We start from the raw sequence: 21,989 nt of genomic DNA on the forward strand, positions 1-21,989 counted from the left end.
CTCCAATGTTCTGAATGATGGATTTCAAAATAATCCTCAGTGCCTTTTCAGACATTCAGTCCCATACTGGACCAAAATACCACTGACAGTAGGTAATTCCTTGAGAAAATGATTTTTCTAAATAGATCCATATAAACCAGGCTGATTTATTAAGGGGGGAAATGAATTTAATAATACAGTATTAGACTGAGTATCATCCAGGAAAAGTGTACTGTAAAAAATGTTTTGAATATTATTTGACCTCTGGTAACTTTCGTGTGGTAAATACTTGTATTATAGTGAGGTAGACAGTTAAAAAAAAAAAACTCTCCATTAGACAGACTTAAAATTTTGTAATAATATTTAAGAAAATGATAACATTATGAAAGAATGAAATATCTGATGAATGCTTAACTTTGTACAACTCGAATATAAACTTTAAAAATATTAGAAATTATAACATTTGAGTGCATATAACGTTTTGTACATTAAGATGAATTGCATGCTGTCCATTTCCTCTTTGCACTTTCAGTCACCTTAAATAAACAAATATATACAGCCTTAACAGAACAACAGTGCATCCAAAGCAAATGTGCATTTTAAATTATTTCTCCGGGCCAAGTCTTTTTTTTTTTTTTCACTTAGCATTTTATATTAGCATTTATTATCAGTCTCACCCTTTCTTGGACAGTTTGTAGTTCTCTGAACCAAACAAGCAACAGGTTTAGATCAAGAGAGAGCAAAACCACTTAGGAAAAACAAAAACTTTTTGTAATGGTTGGTACAAGTTCCCTTGTTTAAACCATTTCATGGTCAAAGATGAGAAGGAAGCTAACTCTTCAAAGGGCCTACTTACTTACGGGCAATGTTTGAAAATAATACTGGTGCAGGCTGGGGGAAAGTTCATGTTTTTGGCAATCTGGGGATGGGTATTTAACTTGTGCTCTGCTCTCTCCTGCTTCCGGAAGATGAATTCCATCCCTGCCTCCTTCCTCACCATCCGTCCCAGTCGTCTCCCACCTCAAGCTCAATGTAACACTTTGCTCTTTTCACAGTTTCTCATTACTAAGTTTTAAAAACATTGCCTAACTGGTAATTACAATCTGAAACAATTCTTTTGGGGGAGCCCTGGGCTATTGCTGGCTGGTAATCTTTCAGGAATGTCAGAGAGAGGGGAGGGAACAGAGATTCTAAAGAAACTTCGGAGACAAGGGTTTGTGTCTCCTTTCATCCCTCTCCTCCCTGTTCCTGGCCTGTCCCTCTATCCCCATCCTTGGTGAGGGAGGTGGGGAACCACCTACCCTCCTGACTTCACCCTCCCTTTTCTTGGGTCACTTTCCCATCCTCTGCAACTCTTACCTTAGTTCTACAGTTCCCCAGCCCTACCCATTTTTTGCTTAAATGGGAAATCACCTTCCCCTTCAAAGGGGATGTCTGAATTCTGGCAAATTCTGTTCAAAGAAATCAATGAGAAACAGACTTGAGGAAGGGCTTTTCCATAGGTGACCTCCAGCCTGGGCTAAGGCACCTCTATGTCAGCCCCTCAGAGGCAGCCTTGTGGTTTCTCATTATCCTTTAGGGGGTTCCACTTGGACTCATTCTTGTCATTCCATCCATACCAGCTCCCTTTTCCCCCAGAAAAAGCAATAGTAATGGCAGTGACCTGAGCCCCCTGGAGTGAGATGCAGGTTGCCACTTCCCTATACGGGCAGAGGCCAGGGCAGAGCTGGGTATACAATCAAGCGGGAAAAGGCCCGCTTGGGCCCACCTCTTGCAAAGCTCTTCTAAAGGCAGGACCCCTCCTGGCTTTCCTATTTCTCTACCTTAACACTTTCTGTTGCGGGCAAGGGCGAGGGGACAAGGCACAGGCTACGACATGGCCAGAAAGACCCCACCTTCTTTACACAGGTAGCAAACAATCAGACCGAGATGTGGTCAAAGGTGACTCTTCCCCCCAGTTTCCCTTCTTAAACTATTAATTTTTCAATCCTTGGAGCAGCTGAGAACCAGGTATGTGTCTCCCCTGCCCCCACCTCCCATCAAAACCTGTGAGACACACAAGGAAATCCAAAGCCACAATAATAAAGACAAAAACTAAAGAAATCCTCCTTGGCTTGTTTTTCCAGGGTGGCCGGGCAAGGTGTGAAAATCCGTCTCTCCCTCTGGGCTGGCAGGTGGAAGGTTCTGGAAAGGCGGAACTCCCTGGTCTCCCACCCGGCTGAAAGCCCAGGCTGTTGCCCCACTCTCTGCCTCGTCCAAGGCCAGCTCCTCCTCCGCCTCTCTGCAGCCAGGCCTCCCCAGCGGTCCCGGGCCAAGGCGGCAGGGAAGGCGCCGCTACCTGCAGCCGCAGGACTCCACCACCATGTCCTCGTACTGCTTGTAGACCACGTTATTGCCCGCGTCGATGTACAGGATGCTGATGGGAGTCAGTTTGGTGGGCACGCAGCAGCTGGGCGGGGTAGAGCCGGGGTCCATGGAGTTCATCAGCGTCTGGATGATGGCGTGGTTGGTGGGCTCCAGGTGCGAGCGCAACGGGAAGTCGCACACGCCTTCGCAGTGGTAGGCCTCGTACTCCAGGGGCGCGATAATCCAGTCGTCCCAGCCCAGCTCCTTGAAGTTCACGTGCAGGGGCTTCTTGCTGCAGCGCAGCCTCGACTTCTTGCCGTGCCGCTTGCCGTGGCGGCTGGCGAAGGCTGTGCGCCGCCGCCGGCGGCCGGGCGGGGGCAGCCAAGACCCGGCGTCCGGGGTGCCCGACGGCGGCGGCCACGACCCCTCGGCGCCCGCGCCCGGGCCCGCAACCTCGGCCGAGCCCAGCTGCTCGCGCATCTCGGCGAACAGGTTCTTGCGCTGGGATCGGGTGAACACCACGAGCAGGGCGCGCTCCTGGGGGGTCCGCACCCTCCGGCCGAAGCCCAGACTCCGCAGGTCCGGGGGCGGTGGCTGCTGGAGCCCCGGCGCGCGCGCCTCGGCCTCGCCGGCTCCCGGCTCGCCCCACGCGACCCGCAGCTCCAAGCACAGCTGCTCCCAGGGTTGGTGGCGCAGGCCCTGCCACACGTCGAAGACTTCCCAGCCGGCCCGGGGCGCCCCCTGCGGGTCCAGGGTCCGCGCGTCCAGCAGCAGGGGCGACAGGCAGGGGAAGAGCTGCACTTGGAGCGGCCCGGCCGGCGGCCCCCAGGGCGCTGCGGGCGCCTGGCGAAAGAGCCGCAGCTCCGCGCCCACCAGCTCTTCTTTGTCTGAGAGCGTGGACACATCAAACAAATACTTCTGTCTCCGGAGAGGAGTGTGCGAGAGATCGTCTGCGAGATAAAAAATAATTACAGTCAGTTTCACTTAAGAGGGAGATCAGCCCGGTGCTCTGCGGCCGCCCCTGGGAGGAAAAGGGCGGGGAGGGAACGGGACAGGCCGGTAGGGGTCCAGCTCGGCCCGCCCGGGGCTGACCACCCCGGCTCCCCGCCCGGCGGTGCGCGGCAAAGAAGGGGAGGGCACCAGGGCGGCCCCCTCCTCCCCTTCAGCCCGGGACTCCCTGGGCGGAAGTCGGTGGCTGCTGGAGTGGCGGCCGCGGCGGCGGCCTCCCGGGTTTTCCCCCAGGAGCCTATGTAACCACTAATGTGCCCTTTGTGGTCGCAGCCCGGCCCGCATTCCCCCAGACCTCCTCTCGGCTGGCTCATTCTCATCATTCACGTCTCGGTTCAAATGTCACCTCCTCCGAAAGGCCATGCTCGACCACCCTGATCTAAAGTAGCCTCCCTCGGTCACTATCACGGGACCCTGGTTTATTATCTTCACGGCACTTAGCACTATCTACAATGACCTCGTTTATATTTGTCTCCTTAGTGGTCTGTCTTTCCCAGCGTAAGCCCGCCCCTCTCCAACAGCCCATAGGAGCTAGGACCCTGTCCTGTCCATCTGGCTCACCGCAATGGCTACAGGCCTGCTTGACCTAGGATACACGCTGGTCAGTAAGTGGGAAACATCTAGAGCAGTCATTCTCAGTCTACCACCTAGAGAATTTTGAAATTACCAGCGCCAGGGTATGCTTCAGCCAACTGAATCAATATCTGAGGACAGGGCCTGGATATTGGACTTTTGTTGCGGTTTGTTAGCTTTGGTTTTAAGCTCCAAGTTGATTTGAAGGTGCAGCCCTAGTTGCGACCCACGGGTCTGGGAGAAGATGCCGCCCAGCAGGCAGTTTTGCTGAAGCATTTAGGCCCAGGGCGAAGTTGACACAATGAGGAGCTGCAATGCGATCTCTTTCTTTTTAAAATTTATCAGCCACTTAACAAACAAAAGAGCAGGGAGGCTTTCAGAAGTCTGCAGAGGGGCAAATGAACCAACTCAAACACAAGGCATCTATCTATCCATTGAGAAGATCCTGCAGCCAATGAGAAATAAATACATCAGTAAGGAGAAAACCTAAGCCACACACAAACACACACACACACACACACACACACACACAGTGACATTCTCCCCTCCCCCACCCACCCAATCTGAAATCTTCTTGCTTTGCAACTAATCCTGAAGATAAAATTTTTGGTTACCACTGAGAGAAAGAATGGGGACACATGGAGGGGGAACAATAACAGGCTTTTAAATCCAAGGCGAATTCTTGGGGACCCAGGCAAAACTGGACTGGACTTCTTTTTTGACACATTTGTGCATGAAGCCAACCCCACTTCAATGTGCAAGGCGGAAAGCTAACCAGATTTTCTTGGGCTGCCTTCTCATAAAATATTTACAACCCAGCAAATACAAAAATCCCCAAAGCCCCTAGCTTTCCCCAGAAGCTAGTAAAGTTTGGGTAGATTTCAATAGTAAAAGTGTCACCGGGTCCCAGGTCCGACCCTCACTGCCTGTCCAGATGTAGCCCCAGGGCACTGGACCTGGAGCCTCGGCCACACCCAGTTCCCACTCTGGGCTGACCGCCGGGCGGCTGCCTCACTCTAACACACAAGTCCCGACCTGAGACGGAGCTGTGGGAAGGGTTAGAGAGGTGAAAAGGGAAAAGCTGCTGGAGGCAGTTGATTTATGGAAGCCAAGACCTTCAAACCGACCAGGGCACATTAAAATCAGTGGGAATTCAGCACACTTTCTTCTCCTCCTTTAAACAAACCTGTGTCTGACAACATTCAACCACCACCCAGATCTCTGGACCTATTGCCTGAGGCTTCACTTTCCTGGCTCTCATATCTCTCTCCCCCCAAACTGAGGATGTGATGAGAGGGACAAACCTAAGGCACTTGCTGCACCAGCTAAATGTCGTGAGGGCTGACATATTTTTCATCCTTTATCCATGAGCACAGATCAGTTCTGCAAGGTAGGTACTCATATTGTTCCAATTTTACAGATGGGAAAACCAAGGCTTGGAGAAAACAATTACCAAAGTCTGACAACTAATAAATGGTGGTATTGGGACCCAAACCTAGGTCCGTTTAATTTCAGAGTTGGAGCATTTAGCCTGTAAGCCCCATTGCCTGTCCATTAGAGTCCAAGTCCTGGAGCTGAGGCAACCAGGAGTGACCTGGGTACAAGGGATGGAGGATACAGTCCCAACTGTATTTTCAGGGCTTGCTAGGAATAAAATCTGGGCTCCTTTAGGAAATCATTTCCATCTCTGCTTACATAACTCTTGAGACAGTTTGTCACTGGTTGGAGAGCATTAGGCAGGTGTGAAGGATGATTTATTTATTTCTCTCTCATGCAACACGGAGAAATCAGCCTGCTTTTGTTTTCATTCTTTTTTTTAAAGTGTGGGCTAATAAATGGTCTGCACAGCTGAGTCACATTTCTCTAGCCCTCGAGAGTGGTCAAAACAGAGGAAAGCATCTGTAAAAAGAGGGCTCCACTGGTTCTGCAGCCTTGGGATTTCGCATGATTTTTCTAGCAAGATCAGCCTGCTCCTACTCTTTCCAGGGCTCGAGGAAAAAGTGCCAATGAGACTTCAGCCTGTATCCTGCTCTCTTTTCTTCCCATGCCAGCTCCATTCCACAGTTCGCGGGGTCTTACCTGCATGGATGTGGACACCCTTGCCCACAGGTACAAGCTTCCCAGGCTACAGGTGCACACATCAGCAATGTGACACACCCTTAGGAGGACAGACCCAAAGAAGAAGCTGCCCAGGCCCTGGAAGTGGGCTCAGGGCTATTTGAGCAAGAACTCTGTGGCTCAGGTACCAGACTAGAGTAGTAGCTCTCAAAGCCAGTGAACCTGCAGTGGTCCCTAAATCTGCATCATCAGCATTACACAGGAACTTGTTAGAAATGCAAATTCTCTTGGGCCCCAGAGGTTTGTAGCAGGGCCCAGACTTTGCATTTCTCCTCAGTTCCCGGGAGATGTTGATTCTGCTGGTTGGGGACCCCACTATAAGAACCACGAATCTAGATAAGCACATTTCCTTGACTCTTCAGATTCTCCACCAGGTGGGGAGGGCACCATGGGAGGTGAGAACAAAACAGGGCCCTAGGGCCCCAAAGCACTGGGCCCAAGACAGGATCTAAGGCAATGCTCACCAGAACCAAGTCCCTACTGCTCCACGCTCCTTCCTGCCCCTCACAGCCACCTCCACGTTTTTTCACTCTTTCAGCCACATGTACTCTCACTGGGTCTCCAGAACCTCTAACGCATGAGTGTGGCTGCTCTGTGCAGCTCCCCTGCAGACCACATTCTCCACCTGTCTGGACCTGCTCTGGAGGCATGCATCGCAGAAATAGCCCAGAGGAGGCATCCAACCTGGGGAGTACACACACCATCCACTGTGACCCTGCAGACACTTTGCCTGCTGACCTGGCATCACAAGGCCTGGCCCTGCTGCCATGGCCATCTGTGGGTAGGAAGCCAGTTCTTCACACCTTCTCCCACAAGCCTCCTCTCCCATTAAGTCCTGTATAAAAGAGAGCTGATGTCATCAAGCGACACTCTCTCCCATCCTCTTGCCTAGAAACAGGTAGTTTTCAATTCAGAATCTGTTGGCGGCACCTTCTTACATCCTGGAAGTCAATCCTATGCTTCAGGCCTTTAAATTGAAATTGATCAGTAATAAATCATGGGAGCTATCTTTTTTGCTTTTTATTTGTATCAACCTGGTCTGTTACAGCTTGGCTTAACACCCAGGTTAATTCAGTGTTTGCTGAGCATTACACGTAGAGACCCCTCAAGTTATAATCGCTGGATTTGTGCTTATCAGCTTGCTCTGGTGGGTGGGCAGGGGAAGGAGGGGCGGAGAGAAGAAGAGAACAAACCACCTTCATATTTGAAGAAAATTCTTCATAAATAGGTCAGCCTTTTTTGAGTGAAGGGCAAGTCGGTTAAAGGTTAGGAGCACCTCAAACATATACATTTGGTGTGGAATTGATTAAAAAAATAAAATAAAAATTTTAAAGGAAAGCAAATAAGGGAACGAGAACGAATCACTTCAAGGTAGGGACTATCACGCCCATTTTAAATGAGGCAACGGGCTTAGAAAGGTACGTGGCTGGAGGAAGCTGAGAAGCAAACGCCAGATCGTAAAGAAAAGGATGCCCGCGGCGCCTAAGCCCGGACACCCCGGGAACCGCGCCCCGGGAAGGCGGCGTAAGGGTTAGGGTTGCTCAGCGGCAGGACCCGAGCCTCGCCCGCCCACACGTGCCCCTCCAGCTGGGGGCGGCTCCCCCGCGCCACCCTGCAGATGGCTTCCGAAAACCCGAATCGTCCTTTGGTTTGGGGCGGAAAGGCCGCGTACTGCCTTTTTCCCCAAGACGTCTTGAGACACGTACGCAGCTTGAGGTCCCTCTTGAGAGTCCTGGTTGAACTGTGTGTCACTCGCTGGCCCCGAGGGCTCCCCCGAGCTCCAGCTCGCCCGACCCCCAAGGCCCTTCGCGCCCAGACGCTGGGCTCCCCAACGCTGCTAAGCGTGTGTTCCGCTCGCGTCCTCTGAATTCGCCGTGACCTGAGCGGCCACTCGTGGGCGCCTGGCCGGGCCCCACACGCCTCCACCCGCCGCCCCTCCACGCGTCCCGCCGCACGTCCTCCGAAGGCACATCCTCCAGCGAAGGGCTGCGGCTCAGAAAGCCGAGATGAAAGGGGGCTCTCCCACCCCTACTCCCCTAGGTGGGGATGGAGGAGGGGAGTATAATCACCCGTCTTCGCAAAGGAAACTCCAGACGTCTGCAGCTCAGCCTTTCCCCCATCCTCAAAAGCATCCCTGAACGCTTCTGGGCGTGCCTTTGTGCCGGGCTCAGGGCTCGGGTGGCCTCGGTCCGTGAATCCTCACCGAGAGCGTCCGAGGCCCGTCGTACTGTTACACTCTCTTATAGGTGACGGAGCGGGCTCCAAGAGGCGTCTTCACTTGCCCAATGTCTTGCAGCTTGGAAGGGACACGATTTGAAGGTCTTTATTCCAACCGAGGCCCTCAGACCTGAGGCCACGCCCCTCTCACAGGGTTCTGATTTGGCGGTGGAGCAAAGAGGGAGGGAGGACACCAGACACACATCCATCACCAACGCCGTCAACACAAAGGGAGCTGGGTTCTGCCAGGAATTCTTTTTTTCCTTTACTGGAAGTAAGAAGACCTCCAAGCAGGGAATTCATAGCTAGGTTTGGAGTCACTTCTTCCTAGGTCCCTCAGCCCTGAGGGTGCCCTGAGGCGCCAAAGGCCACAAGTTGGAAATAGAGTCAGGTGTACTGGGTGAGTAAAAATGAGCCACCAGCCCTCTCTCCTCTGGGGTATGAAGGTCTCTGAGTAATTTGTGCTCCAACTATTACCCTCTTCTGGGACAGTGATCTCCTGGGCATCCCCCTGTACTCTTGTCCTGCGCCCTGCCTCCACTGAGATCTGAGACTTGCAAACTGCTGACCATCCCCCTGAGGTGCAGAATAAGGAGACCACCCACACAATTCACCCTTTCTGGGGTGTTTTTGCTCACATCCAGTATGATCATAACAGCAAACACTGGTGTAAGTCCTTACTATGTGCTGGGCATGATCTAAATTCTTAACTTATAATAAGTCGTTTAAGCTTCAAAACGACCTATGGAAAAAAGAAAAGATATCATTATTATGTTACGGATCACAAAACTAAAACACAGAGAGCTCAAGGTAACTTGTCCAAGATAGAGGTAGATGCAGCAGTCTGGTTCCAGTATCTGTGCCACCACCCCGGACAACCCAGCCCCTGATCTTTGTGTCTGGTAGAAACCCTGAGAAGGCTCCAGTTCTTTCATGCTGCCTATGAATTTGGGGAGGGCATCAATCCCTGATCTCCAAGTGTCAGTCACTTCCTAATCAGCAGAACTGAAGGGATGCCAACATCTGGACTTTTGAATGAGAATTTCCAAGGAAACAATTTTCTCATCTGCAAAATGAGAATATCAGGCCAGCTCACAGTCACTGAGGGAAAGGTGGCAAATGAGATAGAGTAGGAAAGACATCTGAAGATGTGTGCAAATGTTAGTTACTACTGACACCATGGAATGAGCATAGGAATCTTGAGTCTTGAGAGGCATAGATTTGAGTCCTGCCCTGTAACTTATTGGCTGGGTGGCCTTGGATGGACTGGGTCACATAATCTTTCCCAGCCTCATATACCTCATCTGTAAAATGGGAGAATGACCCCCACTTTGCAGAGTCATTGTAAAGATCAGAGTCAAGGCAACCAGAGCAGGCTGTGCATGACAGACAGAAGCACCCAGTGAATGCAGCCAATACTACTGTAACTGCCTACGGCCAGGTAGGGGGCCAGGTAGGGGGAAGATACACCTGTCCTCCTCTTGGCCTTCTTTGAGGAGATGCAATCCAGTTCTTTCCACAGGATTTGCAGAAGTGAGTGGAGGAAAGGTGCTGGGCAGAGGAGTTAAGAGAGAAGCAAGGGCTTCCAGCAAAGGGCAAGGCCCATAGGGGTTCCAGCTTCACCCCCATCACCTTGCTCCTTCTCATTCCCCAGGCCTTATCCACTGCTTTGGTCCCTCCCACAATGCCAAGTGAACAAACGACCTCCAGCCAGAACCTCGTCAAGGACAGGGCCTTCCTTGCAGGGTCCCTCCTCTGGGGTTAACCCATATGTGAACCCCTTTGGCTCCGGGCAGCCGCAGCCCCGAGAGGCCTGGTGGCTGATCTCCTTGCCTCACCTGTCCCACTTCTCCACTGGCACCCTCGTAGGCAGGAACTGTCCACGGAGCCATTGTAGGGTGCGGGGTGGGGGTGGTGTGTGTTCCCTAAGTTTTTCAGCCTGCAGGTTGGAGGAGAGCGGGGTGGTAGCAGTGAATGACCCCTCGGGCTGCGGTGTGAGGGGCGGCGGCACTGCAGCCCCACAGAAGTTCCCGGGCCCGGTGCCTCCCACCATACAGTCACCGCCCCACTTCTTTCTAGGTCTCTTGGCTTCCCCAGTGTTTTCCCCAATAGCTTGCCCTGAATTTCCCAGCTTCTTTCCTCCTTTCAAAGACCAGAAAGGTCCAAGGGAAGTCCTCCACAGAGGACTTTCCAACCTCTTTCCAAAGCCTGGCGGATCCTTGCCTTCCTCCCTGTCTCGAGCCTGGGCTTGTGAACCACACAGAATTCATCGAGTCTGGTGGTCTGCCTGGATCCCACAGAGAAACCTCAAAGTTCCCACAGCAAGTTCTGACTCAGCCAGCGGCAAACCAGTGAGGCTGGGAAGGGGAGAGAAGGGGAACCCCGATTTCCACCCGACTGGGAACAACTCCACGCTCCTAGGGAGCCACAGCACAGCCTTCAGTAACGCAGCTCTCTGGCAGGAGATGGGCCAGCCCTCTACTCTGAGCTCTGGGCCCTGGGCACCCCCAGCAGGAGTCCGGAGGCGCCTCCAAGAGACTCCTTTTGTCTTTCTAGGACGAAACGGATTCATTTACAAAGTAGTTTCCACGCACTTGGTGCGAACTCTCACGGCCTCTCAGGGGCTCAAGAGCCAGAGATGCAAAGCCCAGATCAAGGACACTTCACCAGGCGACTCTTTTCACTGGCATCCCACCCTGGGCTCTTGACCACAGTGGCCCAAATCTTAATTTGACGCCACTGCAGATGAAATCCAAATAGAAGCTGGTGACACCCCCTCACGCTGGAGCCTCTCTCCCCACCTTTCCGCTGCAGCCAAGCAGCCTGTGCCTGGCGTCCTCAGCTGCGGCATCCCCGCAGGTCGCTGCCTTCTCTTGGAACCTCGGGAGCAGGGCCCGGACCTGGTTGATTTGCCCGAGGTCGCCCTCCCTGCAATGTCGACCTGTAGGGTCACCTGGGAGCCCAGGGGAGCAAGCCAGGCCCAGTGGGGAGGGTATCACAGCCCTGAAACCGCCCTTTGGGCTGGAACATGATCGCAGCCTTTTGACTTGAGAGCTTGGAGATGAAAAGTAGAAGAAAAGGTTCCCATTTTATGTTGTTTCCCCTCCCCGACCAGTTCTGAGGTTGCAGGTGGGGAGACGGGCTCAGACTGGCTTGTGGTCATGGGCAGGATATTGGACCCTCGGTGTCAAGGGGTCCTGCGCAGGAGAAACCTCAGTGATGTGTTCTTCAAAGTGCTGGGCCGGACGCAGCTTCTGAGGAAGGGACCTCGGCAACTCAGCTCCCCTGTGTTCACCTCGGGCTGACTCCCGAAATAACGTCCTAGCAAAATGAGATTCGCGGTGGTAGTTATGGGCCATAGCCTAGCATCGTTCAATTTCCCTCCCCACTGGGCGTGGGAGCGGCGGTCAGCTGGGAAGTGGGATCGGAACTGGACCAACTTGCCTGGAAGCCAGATTTGCAAAACAGGCGCACGGGTTCTCTTCGGTTCCTACGTTATTTAGGGGGTAAGGGGGACGGGTAAGCCACCCCTGACCGACCCCAAAGCCAACCCTCTGCTCTTGCTTTCCGCTCCGCTCCAGCAGGCAGACCCGCGCCAGCCTGGGCCAGAGGCCCGCCCTTCTCCTCCACTACAAGCCCACTATAGGGTCCCTAAACCCTGCCCCGCCCCCAGGCGCCCGGGCCGCTCGCTGCGCAGCGCGCGCCTCTCTGCTAACGCTGGTCAGCGCCGCCCGCCCACTCCCAGCGCACCCAACCCTCGGCCCCCAGCAGCGTTAATGGACTGTCCTGGAGGGCAAGGAACAGCAACCCTGGAACCCATTAGGCCGACGAGGACCTATTTAATTCCTGTAAACAGGAGACACCATTTAACCGACATTGAGCTTAAAAATAAACAGCCAGGCTTTAAGGGCGGGGGATGGGGGCTTGAGGGAGGTGGTAGATGCCAAGCAAAGAAGTGGCGCTGTGGCTCCACATTCCTGCTTGCCACGCCTCGCGGCCTCGGCTCGGAGCCCTTCCCGCGTCCAGAGAGCATTGCTTGACCAGGGTTATTCCATACCCTAAGAGTTATCGAACTACTGTCCTTCACTTTACTCAAAAGTCCCCAGGGATTATCGTGAATTTGCTCTGGGTCGTTTGATGCAAGCAGAAGTCCTGGCAGGAAACGAAAGTTTTCGTTCTGCCCTATTTCTATCAAACCATCTTTCCCCCACCTCTCTGTTCAGTTCCCTTCTCCCTCTCCCCACGCCGCCCCAGGAAGACGTCACCAATTTCAAGGAGGTGAGCCGCCAGAACCCCGAGAACTCCAGCTGGGAAAAAGCGAGTTGCACTAGGGCCTCCATCAATGCAACGCTCTGCGTTCCCCGCGGGTCCAGACGACACTCATCCCCTCTGGTCGTAAGGGGGGAGGTTTCAGGTCTTGATTCAGTTTGCGCGGGAAGGGATTCCCAAGGCCTGTCGTGGGTTGCAGCTTAGTTAATTTTTTTTTTTTTTTTAATGTGCAGAAACGACAAGGATGTTTGAGCACGTTTTTCGATCCCCTCCCCCACCAGCAACTCTACCGCGCAAACTCCCAGAGCTCGAGAGCCTCCCGCGCCAGGAAAAAGCTCAGTGTCCTTCTCAGATTAGTCTCCCCCGCCAAGGAAGCCCGCCCCAGAATGCCGGCGCTTCTTGCGCTCACGCTGCAGAAGACACTAGGTGTTTGTAGCTTCTTGCTAAGGCAGCCTTTGTAAGGCAACCCTTAAGGCCTTAGGGGTGGGAGTGACATTAACTGCTATTTAACAACAAACCAATGGCTGAGGGTTTGGTTTGTGGCCTGAAAAATGTTTTAATCATTCCAACCAGAAGAGCAGAACAAACTTCTGGTTTAAGGCTTCCTTCCTTTACCCCGGGTTTCTTCCAGGACCTGCAGTTCACCAGGTTTGAGCAGGATCCTGAACCTGGACCGCGACGCAAACCCCGCGCGGTGCTCACACCGGCGCGTCCTCACACGCACGCACTTGAAAGCTCAGCAATCCTTTCCCAAGGCTGTTCCCTCTTTCCGGGGAAATAAAGCCTAGATTGGAACCTTCTGCCGGCTTCCTCACTTGGCCGTCTGGTCTGCATTAGTGTTTTTATAAGGGACTCAAACAAATCGAATACAAGGTCACCAAATAATTAACAGTTGTGAATTCCCTCCGTCCCCATTAAAATACTTCCCTGCTTATATTTCATTTTCCGTTTGCCAACGACAACAGGGTCCGGGCAAAAGCACCACTGCGTTGATTGCACCACTCTGCGGCCCAGGTCCACCCAGAAACACGCTGTTTTGCATAAACATGCCACACCAGACGAACTTCAATCAGGAGAGAACTATGCCGCTCTTAGAATGTCCTCCCCGTTAGCTGTCCTGCCCTGCCCCCTTGGCAATCGCGACCCAGAAGGTAAACCTAGAAGCCAACAAACAATCAGCGGCAAACTCTCCCGAGGTTCATTTCTAGGGTGTCAAATTCCTCAAGGATGTTCCGATCTCGTTTGGGGTTTTTTGTGCGTGTGAGTGTTTTTTGGTGTTTTTGTTTTTTGTTTTTTTGTTTTTTATCTCTTCCCTGCTGCCTCCTTTCTGAGAGTGCTATTGTAACAATAACAACAAATATTTAAAGAGAATTCTTATTTCAAAATCATCTGGAAACCTAACTCACAGCAATATTCTTAGATTCATTTTGTTTTCTTCATCCTTAAGAGGCTTTTTTTTTTTCTCCCTTGTTGGAATTACATGGCGCTTCTCACTACGTAAACTAAAGTCCAAGTTTTGCCTCTCTCTCCCCCCGCCTCTATCTTACAGCCATGTTGAATTCATAGGAGTTCTCATTGTCTGCCTTTCCCAGGCCCCAGGGTTGGAGTTCCAAGCCTCCTGTACTAGTGGTCTTGTAATGAGTTCTATCAGGTGCTAACTGTAATTTCTCTATATCCAACCTGGTCCATCCTGATCCTATGACTGCACCAACACAAACATTCACACACTTTCTCATCTTTATGGATCCAAAATCATCTTGAAAGCACAATATGGAGGCATTTTTAAAGGTCAGGGATAAGGCAGTTTGTGCCTTTTACAGGGAGTACAAAGAAGAAGCAAGGCACAGCACAGTTTTAGACCCCTGAATCCAAAGTTTCACTCCAACTCCTAACTGGGTCTTAAGAGATTACAGAGGAATATTAGACGGGGTGGAAAATCTGTCAACTTTTTCCATTTCTGCTTCTTGCCACCATCCTTTAGAAACCTCCCCACCCCTTACCCTACCCATGTAGTGCCATAGGTTAATATGCAGGGGCTAGAACTGGATATGTGCTTCAGCTCTCACTAGCTGTGTGACCTTGAACAACTTGCTTAACCTCTCTGTCTTCCTTAATTCACCTGTAAAACAGGGACTGTAGCACTTTCTTCCCCATGGCGGGGGGGGGTGTTGTTAGAATTAAATGAAATAATTCGTGGAACAAATGTTAGCCCAGTACTTGGTACACAGTAAGTGCTCAGCATGTCAATATATCTTAGTTAATATTACTACCCCTAGTTGTTTGGAGAGCGAACCGAAAGGGGGGGACATATTTTTTTTAACTTGCAGTAAGGTCTCCTCCTCATGGGGGTTGGGAGAAGGAGGCAGGGGCTGAGGCAGTACAGAACACGCAGTCTTTATAGACCTAAAGCGCTCTTCATTCATTCACAATGGACAGAGTTTACCCCGCTCTCCCACTCTTAAACGCAAGCTTTAGGTGTAATTTCTGGGGTTTCGGGGTCCCCGGGTGAGGAAGGCTTTTTACAAATACTGTACTGTACGTAAGTAGTTCATGCCTCACGAGAGGGTTTCAGGATTCCTTCCGTTTTCTTTGCTCCTCCCCCTGAGGGACCCCTGCTTCTCGAAGCCAAGCCTGCCACACTCGACGGCGATTTAAACATCCCCGAGGCAAGGCGCCAAGTTAGCGCGGCTGGCCCAGCTCTCGGTTGGCCGCCGCTCTTTCCTCCTTGTCCTGCCGTCCACGGCTGGGGGAGGGGATGCTGGAAGGTTTGGCGCGGTTTAAGAGTCCCCACGTGAGAGGGGCGGAAGTCCTCGCCAGGAGTCGGGGATGCGCGGCTGGCGGGTCCCTTCCATCACGGGAGACTAGACACCATTTGATGTGTTATGACATGAACCCTCAATTAGATCGCTGAGTTGAAACACTCCAATCAGGGGCCCGATGCTAAGCAAGCCCCGGAAGGTCCAGCCCGAGGTCACCGCCGGTGACACATCAAATCAAAATCAGTGAGAGAGAAAGTGAGGCTTTCCCTTTATCAAGCTGGGGCTGTGGCCCGCAACATACCCCCTCCTCCGCGCGCGCCCTCCAGCCTGCGGCTTCGCACTCCTTCGCCCCAGCGCGGCGTGCTACCAGCCGCACAGCCTTCGCGGTCAACTAACTACCTTTCTTCGCGTTTTCTGGGAACCGGAGGGCGTGGAGGAGACCGCGCCTTTGAAGCTGCGGTCCAGGTGGTCACGCCGCGCCTCCTCCGGCGGGGGACCGCGTTCGGGAGTGGAAGCCGGACGTCTGGATCTCGGTTCGGCTAGCCTAGAAAGCTTGGCTCGGGAACTGAGCCCCCCCCCCACACACAACCTGGGCGCGCAGCCAGTCCCCTCCCTACCTCCGGCGCCCCGGGGGCGCCCAGCGCGGTGCCCGCGGACAGGCTGCTGCAGCGCGAGCCAGGGTGAAGCGAGCCAGCCTCTGCGCCGGACCTGGAGCCCCCAGAGACCTCCCACACTTGCCCCAACGCCGCAGGCTTCGGTAGACGCCTCCCAGCTGCCCGCAGGGTCCCTTGGTCCCGTGCCAAACTCACAGGGCGCAGCTTACGAGTTAGGGGGTGTCCGCTTGGGGGAGGGGCAGAGGTTCTGGCCACTTCCCGTGGGGAAAAGAAAATGCGCGCCCAACCGCCCGCCACCCTGGGCCTGCGGGATTTCTTCCCTTGGGGAAAGGCCTCTAGAGTAATTTTCTCTGTGCTTCCTTACTCTCTCGACTAGGCAAGTCTAGGGTAGCCTTCGATTAGGGTATTAGAGAAGGCGAACGATAAACAGAAGATTTGGAGGGAGAGAAACAACAGAGGCAGGGAGAGGGGTGGAGGTGGGGAGAAGGCGAGCTGCGCTGGCAGCAGGGAGGCCGGGACCCCAGGTGCAGAGCTACGAAGAAGCCGCTTGTATTTGCCAGGGTGACTTTAGTAGTTGTAAAATCACCATAAAATACCTGGCGTTAATTTGCCGCCCAGACTTTTCAGCAGCTCGTGAACCTCGCTGACCTCGGGCTGCAGCCGCGAACCGAGCGTGGGCAGGACCCATGCCCGCAAGGAAGGCGGCTGCAAGGGAGGGGGCTCGGGGGCTGAAGCCTGGGAAGAGCCCGAGGCTCGGGGCCGTTAGCCTGCTCTGTAAAGCTTCGAGGGCGTGCAAGTGCCCCCAAGGCAGCCGGGGCAGAGCAGCCCTCCCAGTCCGAACCCCCATGCTCTCCGGTTCCTGGGCGACCCCACTTTCACTGACCTGGAAGTGGGAGGCAGGGAAGGCGTCCGAGCCGAGGAGCTAAGTCTGGGCAGGGTGGCAGAGTGGATAGATGCCCAAATCTCTTTTATCTCCTCCGTCCTTTCTTCTCGTCCCCTACCTCCCGTTTGCCCTTCCTTTGCTTTTTCTCCCTTCCTTACTGCCTCCTTCTACGGTATTGTCTCTTCTCTTTAGGAACTGAGTTCCCGGCGCCTGCAGCGCGAGGTTTTCTCCAAGGCTGCAGACCAACGCAGGTGGCAAGGAGGGGGCGCAGGGGTTTCCGCAGACTCCCACACATGCACCCGCGCCCACAGAGGGGACCAAAGATGGGGCCCCTGGTAGAAGCGCAGAGAGAGGAGAGATGCCTAGCTCAGAAAGGTGAACGAGCACACGCAGGCACCCGTGTGAGTTAAGTACCAACAAACCCCCAAATTTAGCTCACTTGCCCCTGCCCCCGGCCCACCCTGCCAGTTGCTGCCGCTGCCTCTGCAGAAATGACTCTGTTGCGGCCCCGGAGTGGCCGAGGGCGCGCTGCAGGAGCAAAAAAAAAAAAAAAAAAAAAGCCAGAGGTCGCGGGGTTCCTACGCGGCTGACCATCCCCACGTCCAGCGCGGGGACGAGCCGGGTACCCGGGCAGCGGCTGGGCCAGGGCACTGCCAGACGCCAATCGCCGACTCGCTCCTCCGACCGCGGAACTCTCTTCTGCCGGCTTTTCCCGGAGCGGATGGGAGCTCAGGGCTTTCCAGCGCTCACTCAGGCCCCTGGGCCGCTCGGTCCGCCACGGCAGCTCCGGCCTTGGACCGCGCACCCGGTACAACCAGTGACCCCTTGCCACGGGTTCCGTCAGTCCCCGTCGCGACGCCTCTCCAGCCCCGGTCATTTGCCCGCCACCTCCCGCCCTCCACGCTTCCTCCACCAGCCACCAGACGTGCGGCCGCCACGCTCCTTTCTGCAAAAGGCAAGAGGAAGAAGGAAGGAAGGGAGAGAGAAAGGAAGGAAGGAAAAGAAGAAAGCGAGGCAGGGAGGATTGCATACTGGAATAAAATCTGCAGCCGCATTCGGAAACTTACTTAGGCTTGAGAAAAACTGTTTAAGAAAAGAAAGGGGGGAGGTAGCCAGAGCGGGAAGGGAATTCACAAATGCAGCCTCCTGCCAGAGCCGGAGCTGTGCCCTGGCTGCGGAGCTCCAGGGAGAAAGGAGTCGGGCGTCTTCTTTGCCACTTACCTAGTCCCCTGTCTACAAAGCTAGTGATCGTATTAGCCGACTTGGAAGACTGGAAGAAGCTGGCATTGATGCCCAGCTTCTCGGCGATGGAGTAAGTCCTGTAGATTGACAGCATGTACTCGTGGGGCACCACGCGCGGGCCCCTGCCCGGAGGCTCCTGTGCCTCGGGCTGCTGTGGCGGCCGCCGCCGGGGCTCCTCCTGCGGCCTCGGCTGTGGCTCCTGCCGCTCCAGGGGCGCCCGGGCCGTGGCACTCTCTCGCGACGCCCGTGGCATCTTCCCTTCCTTGCGGCTTCGCATTCCCTTGGCGGAGCCCAGCTGGGCGGACGACGAGGAGGATGAGATGGAAGCTTGCTGGAAACCGGGCAAATCCCACAGGAAGCTGATGAGGAAGACGGCCGAAAGCAGGACCCTGGGGGTATCCATGGCGAGCGTCTCCCCGAGAGGCGGCGGCGCGGGTCGCGAGGGGCGCGGAGCGGCTGGACAGCGGCCGGGGCCCGGCTCCTCGGGCGGACTCGGAGTGCGAGGAGCCGGGTCCCAGCCACACAAACCCCGGCCCTGCCACGCCCCCTCCCGCCCCTCGCCGGGAGGGGAGGGGAGGGGAGGGAGGGGAGGGAGGGGAGGGGAGCCGAGGGTGGGAGGAGAGGCCGGGTGGTGCGGGCAGGAGGTGTGGGCGAGAGGGGCCGCTGGGGGCCGGGGTGGCAGGGGGACGCAGCGCCCCCGCGGGACGCGCGCGGGGTTGCCAGGCGGTGCGCGCAGAGCGGGCCTGGAGCGCCGGGCAGGGGTAGGCGGGCGAGGCCGCCGGCGGCGAGGAAGCCAGGGGCATCCGCAGCGCCAGCGCCCCCCTAGCACTGTTCGAAGCTCGGTCCCTCCGTAGCGCTCCGCCGGCTCTCGGTCTTCCCCAGCCTCCTCCACTTTGCTGGGAGCGTGCGGCCCCGGAGGAGGGAAGCGGCGGCGGCGCCCCCCAGGGACAGCTCGGAGCAGGCGCCTCAGCAGCCGACTGCGCGCCGGCCCCGGGCGATGGTACCTTCCTTCCTCGGCCCCAACCTCCAGGCCAGTCGATCGCTCCCCTCAAGGGCCAGCCCAGGGCCAGGGAAGCCTCGCCGCGCGCCAGGCGTACGGCCCAGCCCAGAACAGCCCCGTTCTCTCGGTGGGGTACCGCTCCCCACAAAGACAGGGCGTCTGTTCCCGACCCTCGAGGTCAGGCAAAGGCCACGAGTCTTTAGAGTCTGGACGGATGCTAAAAGCTGCTGCGCTCTCCTGAAGGCCCCAGCCTCTCTCCTCGCGGTCCCCAACCTCTTCTGACGCTGGATTTAGCCGCTCCTTTTCTCCTCCATCTGTTCCCCGGATCCTCTTCCCTCTCGCGGCCTGGCCCCCGCCTCCACGGCATCCCCATTTTCCCTCTCTTCTTTCCCTCCCGCCTTCAATACTTCCTCCTTCCCCAAGTTCCTTCTGCATTCCAATCCCTCTTTCCCCAGCCTGCTTTTCTTCTCACACTGCCCTCCCATCTCTCTCGGCCTTCCCACCCTCTCCCTCCCCGGACTCCCCCCTCCCCTTTCAGTGGACCCCTCCCTTTGCAGCTCTCCCCCAATCTGTTTCTCTTCAGCCCAGCCTCGCCCCATCACGAGTTTCCTTTATCTGTCCCCAGATTCTCCGTGCCTGTCTTCCCCGCCTACTGCCTCACTCATTCCCGGGCCTGAAGGCTGGAAGACGAGACGGAGGGCTGCTTCTCTCCCGCCATGCTCCTTGCCCTAACGCTGTGGACGTCGAGTCTCCCTTTGCATTTATTGCGTGCTCAGCCACCAACCGTAAAAAGACCTCCTTGAATCACCCCCAGCCCTTCTGTGATGTTGGCCTTCCTATTTTCACTTTCACAGATTTAAACAATGAGTCTGAGAGGGGATAAATGACTTTTCCAAGGACACTCAGCCAAGAGGATGTGCAGCCAGAAACAGACCCTAGGGCTCAGACTCCAGACCCAGTGCTCTTCCCTCTCCAGCAAAGAGGAATCATCCCTGAGCCAATGTCCCTATTTCATTCTTGCTTTTTCTTTTCTTTATGGTTTTATTTGTTCTCAGGTGATTTCCTTCCCCACACTGCTTTGAGTGTGTGTTCCCAGTCTCCATACTCCCCACCCTCTCACTTTCTTCCCCCTTCCCCCTTTTGCTATTTCATACCTTCTGCAGGGACCAGTCACCTGACTGCAGGAAGAGGCAGTTTTGCTTCCTTGTTCCCTTCATTCCGGAACTTCCTTAAGGTCTTGGCACTGGCCTCCCCCAGGTGATGGCAAACACCCAAGAGACCTTGTTTCCTTTAATCTTCAAAACAACCTTATGAGATAAGGATTGGATTATCCCCATTTTACAGATAGGGAAACTGAGGCCCAAGCTCACACTGCTGCAGAGTCTGAGCTCTTAACCACTGGGCTATTGAGCCAGCTTCTCTCCTCTCCATCTCCTCCATGGATGTCCCTTCTGGCCTTATCCCAAGCCTACTTATGTCCCCAGTTTTGGTTTCAAGATTGTCAAGTTCTGAGACTTTAGACTTAAAGCTGCTTTACCATAACCTTTTCTTCCTTCCTCTCACTGTGCTTTAAAATACTTTGTTTTTTACTAACTTAACAACATAAAAGGAAATGGAACTGAACAAAAAGATTGTTTTTCAGATTTTTGCCACTACAAGAGACCAATATGTGTTTGCCTTTATGGGTCCCCTTCCAATCTGTCTCTGTCTTTTGTGTACATGTTATTGCAATCCAGAGATAGATGCTATGTTGTACCCTCCCCTTGTCACTTAACATTATGTCCAAAGCATGTCTGCTGGTCCTTCTTTTCATTTTTTGGTTTAGTTTTGTATTACTGCCAAGGCCGTTTGCTTGGATAGGTCTCCTCTGTGCCCTTCTGTCCCCTCTGCAGGTCTTCAACAGCTCTCTGCCAAACCACAAACTCGAAACCCCTCGTTTCTCACTTGAAGAAGCAACATTTCCCCTTCCGCCTACCTGTCACCCCTGGGATGCACATGGTCTGCTCTGGCCTGGCCTGCAAGCTCTGTACGTCTGCTTCTCCGGTGTCATCCGGGAGAGGCTTCCTCCTTGCCATCTGTCTCCATCCCTTCCCTGGGGGAAACGAACTCTTGTGGTTTGTGTTATCAGTATTTTAATTTCTATCAGTATGGAGTCTGGTTAATGGTGATTCATGGTTTCAGACCCCCCAGCCAATAAGAAGGCTTCCTCCCTGCAACTGCAGTCCTGTATGTTCTCTCTTCTTTTGGCCCACGGCAATTATTATCTGCCACAAGTTATCAGTAAACAGGAAACAAAGTAATGAGCCTATTTGCTGTGGCTTAGGAGCGCTCAGCGCACTGAATGTAGTCATGGGTAAGAGTAAATGACACTAGGACAGGAACCACAGAGGATGTGGTCTGTCCTCCCGCCGTCAGGATTCCCCTGGGGCAGATATTCTCCTCCTTCATTGCTACCAGCCTCAAGTCCAAGCAAGGAAGGTGCTGGCTCTCCTTTGCCTGAAAGCGCTGCAGTCTTCATGTCACAGGTGAGCAGATGCACAAACTCGGTGGACGGAGCCCAAGGTCGCAAGCCAGTCAGGAATCTATTCACAACTAGGAGATAAGTCTTTCTGACACTTAATCCAATGCTTTCCCTATACTAAAAAGCATTTCATATTTCAAATATTATGACAATGATCCCCAGTCATGTATAAAGCCGTACCTCTTCCTCCCTCATAGATATGCCTCAAGTAGGAATCCACCCCAATGTTAACAAGAACACACCAAGGCCTTTGCTCTGTGGGTATGTGTGTTGTAAAAACAAAGATACGAGAGCAAACTACGAGTCAAACTCTGCCTTTAGACCTTCTCAGAATGTTTTGAGAATTTGAAATAATGCTATAGAAATTTTTCAGTCCAGCCTTAGATTCTCTTGGAATTTCTTCAGCTGTTTCATCTATGAAGAATGTCAAAAAGTGTGAAAGGTTCTTGAGCTGAAATGA

At 54.0% G+C, this 21,989-nt stretch overlaps 1 protein-coding gene across 1 annotated transcript; it reads right to left on the reverse strand.

Moving 5' to 3' along the window:
- Window positions 1–452: 452 nt before the first annotated feature.
- On the reverse strand, window positions 453–18,486 carry GDF6 (growth differentiation factor 6). Its single transcript, XM_068525675.1, has 2 exons — window positions 17,988–18,486; window positions 453–3,275 (listed from the first exon to the last, which is right to left on the reverse strand). The coding sequence occupies exons 1-2, from the start codon at window positions 18,409–18,411 to the stop codon at window positions 2,314–2,316; spliced, it is 1,386 nt and encodes a 461-aa protein (XP_068381776.1). The 5' UTR covers window positions 18,412–18,486; the 3' UTR covers window positions 453–2,313.
- Between the last annotated feature and the right edge of the window lie 3,503 nt (window positions 18,487–21,989).

Source organism: Eschrichtius robustus, chromosome 17, assembly GCF_028021215.1.
Source record: "Eschrichtius robustus isolate mEscRob2 chromosome 17, mEscRob2.pri, whole genome shotgun sequence".
Lineage (NCBI taxonomy): Eukaryota > Metazoa > Chordata > Mammalia > Artiodactyla > Eschrichtiidae > Eschrichtius > Eschrichtius robustus.

Excerpts from the sequence above, each read along its gene's own strand:
- GDF6 (XM_068525675.1), bottom strand. The coding sequence starts at position 18,411 with ATGGATACCCCCAGGGTCCTGCTTTCGGCCGTCTTCCTCATCAGCTTC. Across the intron at positions 3,276-17,987 it reads CTTTGTAGACAGGGGACTAG|ACGATCTCTCGCACACTCCT; the intron begins GTAAGTGGCAAA and ends TTTATCTCGCAG.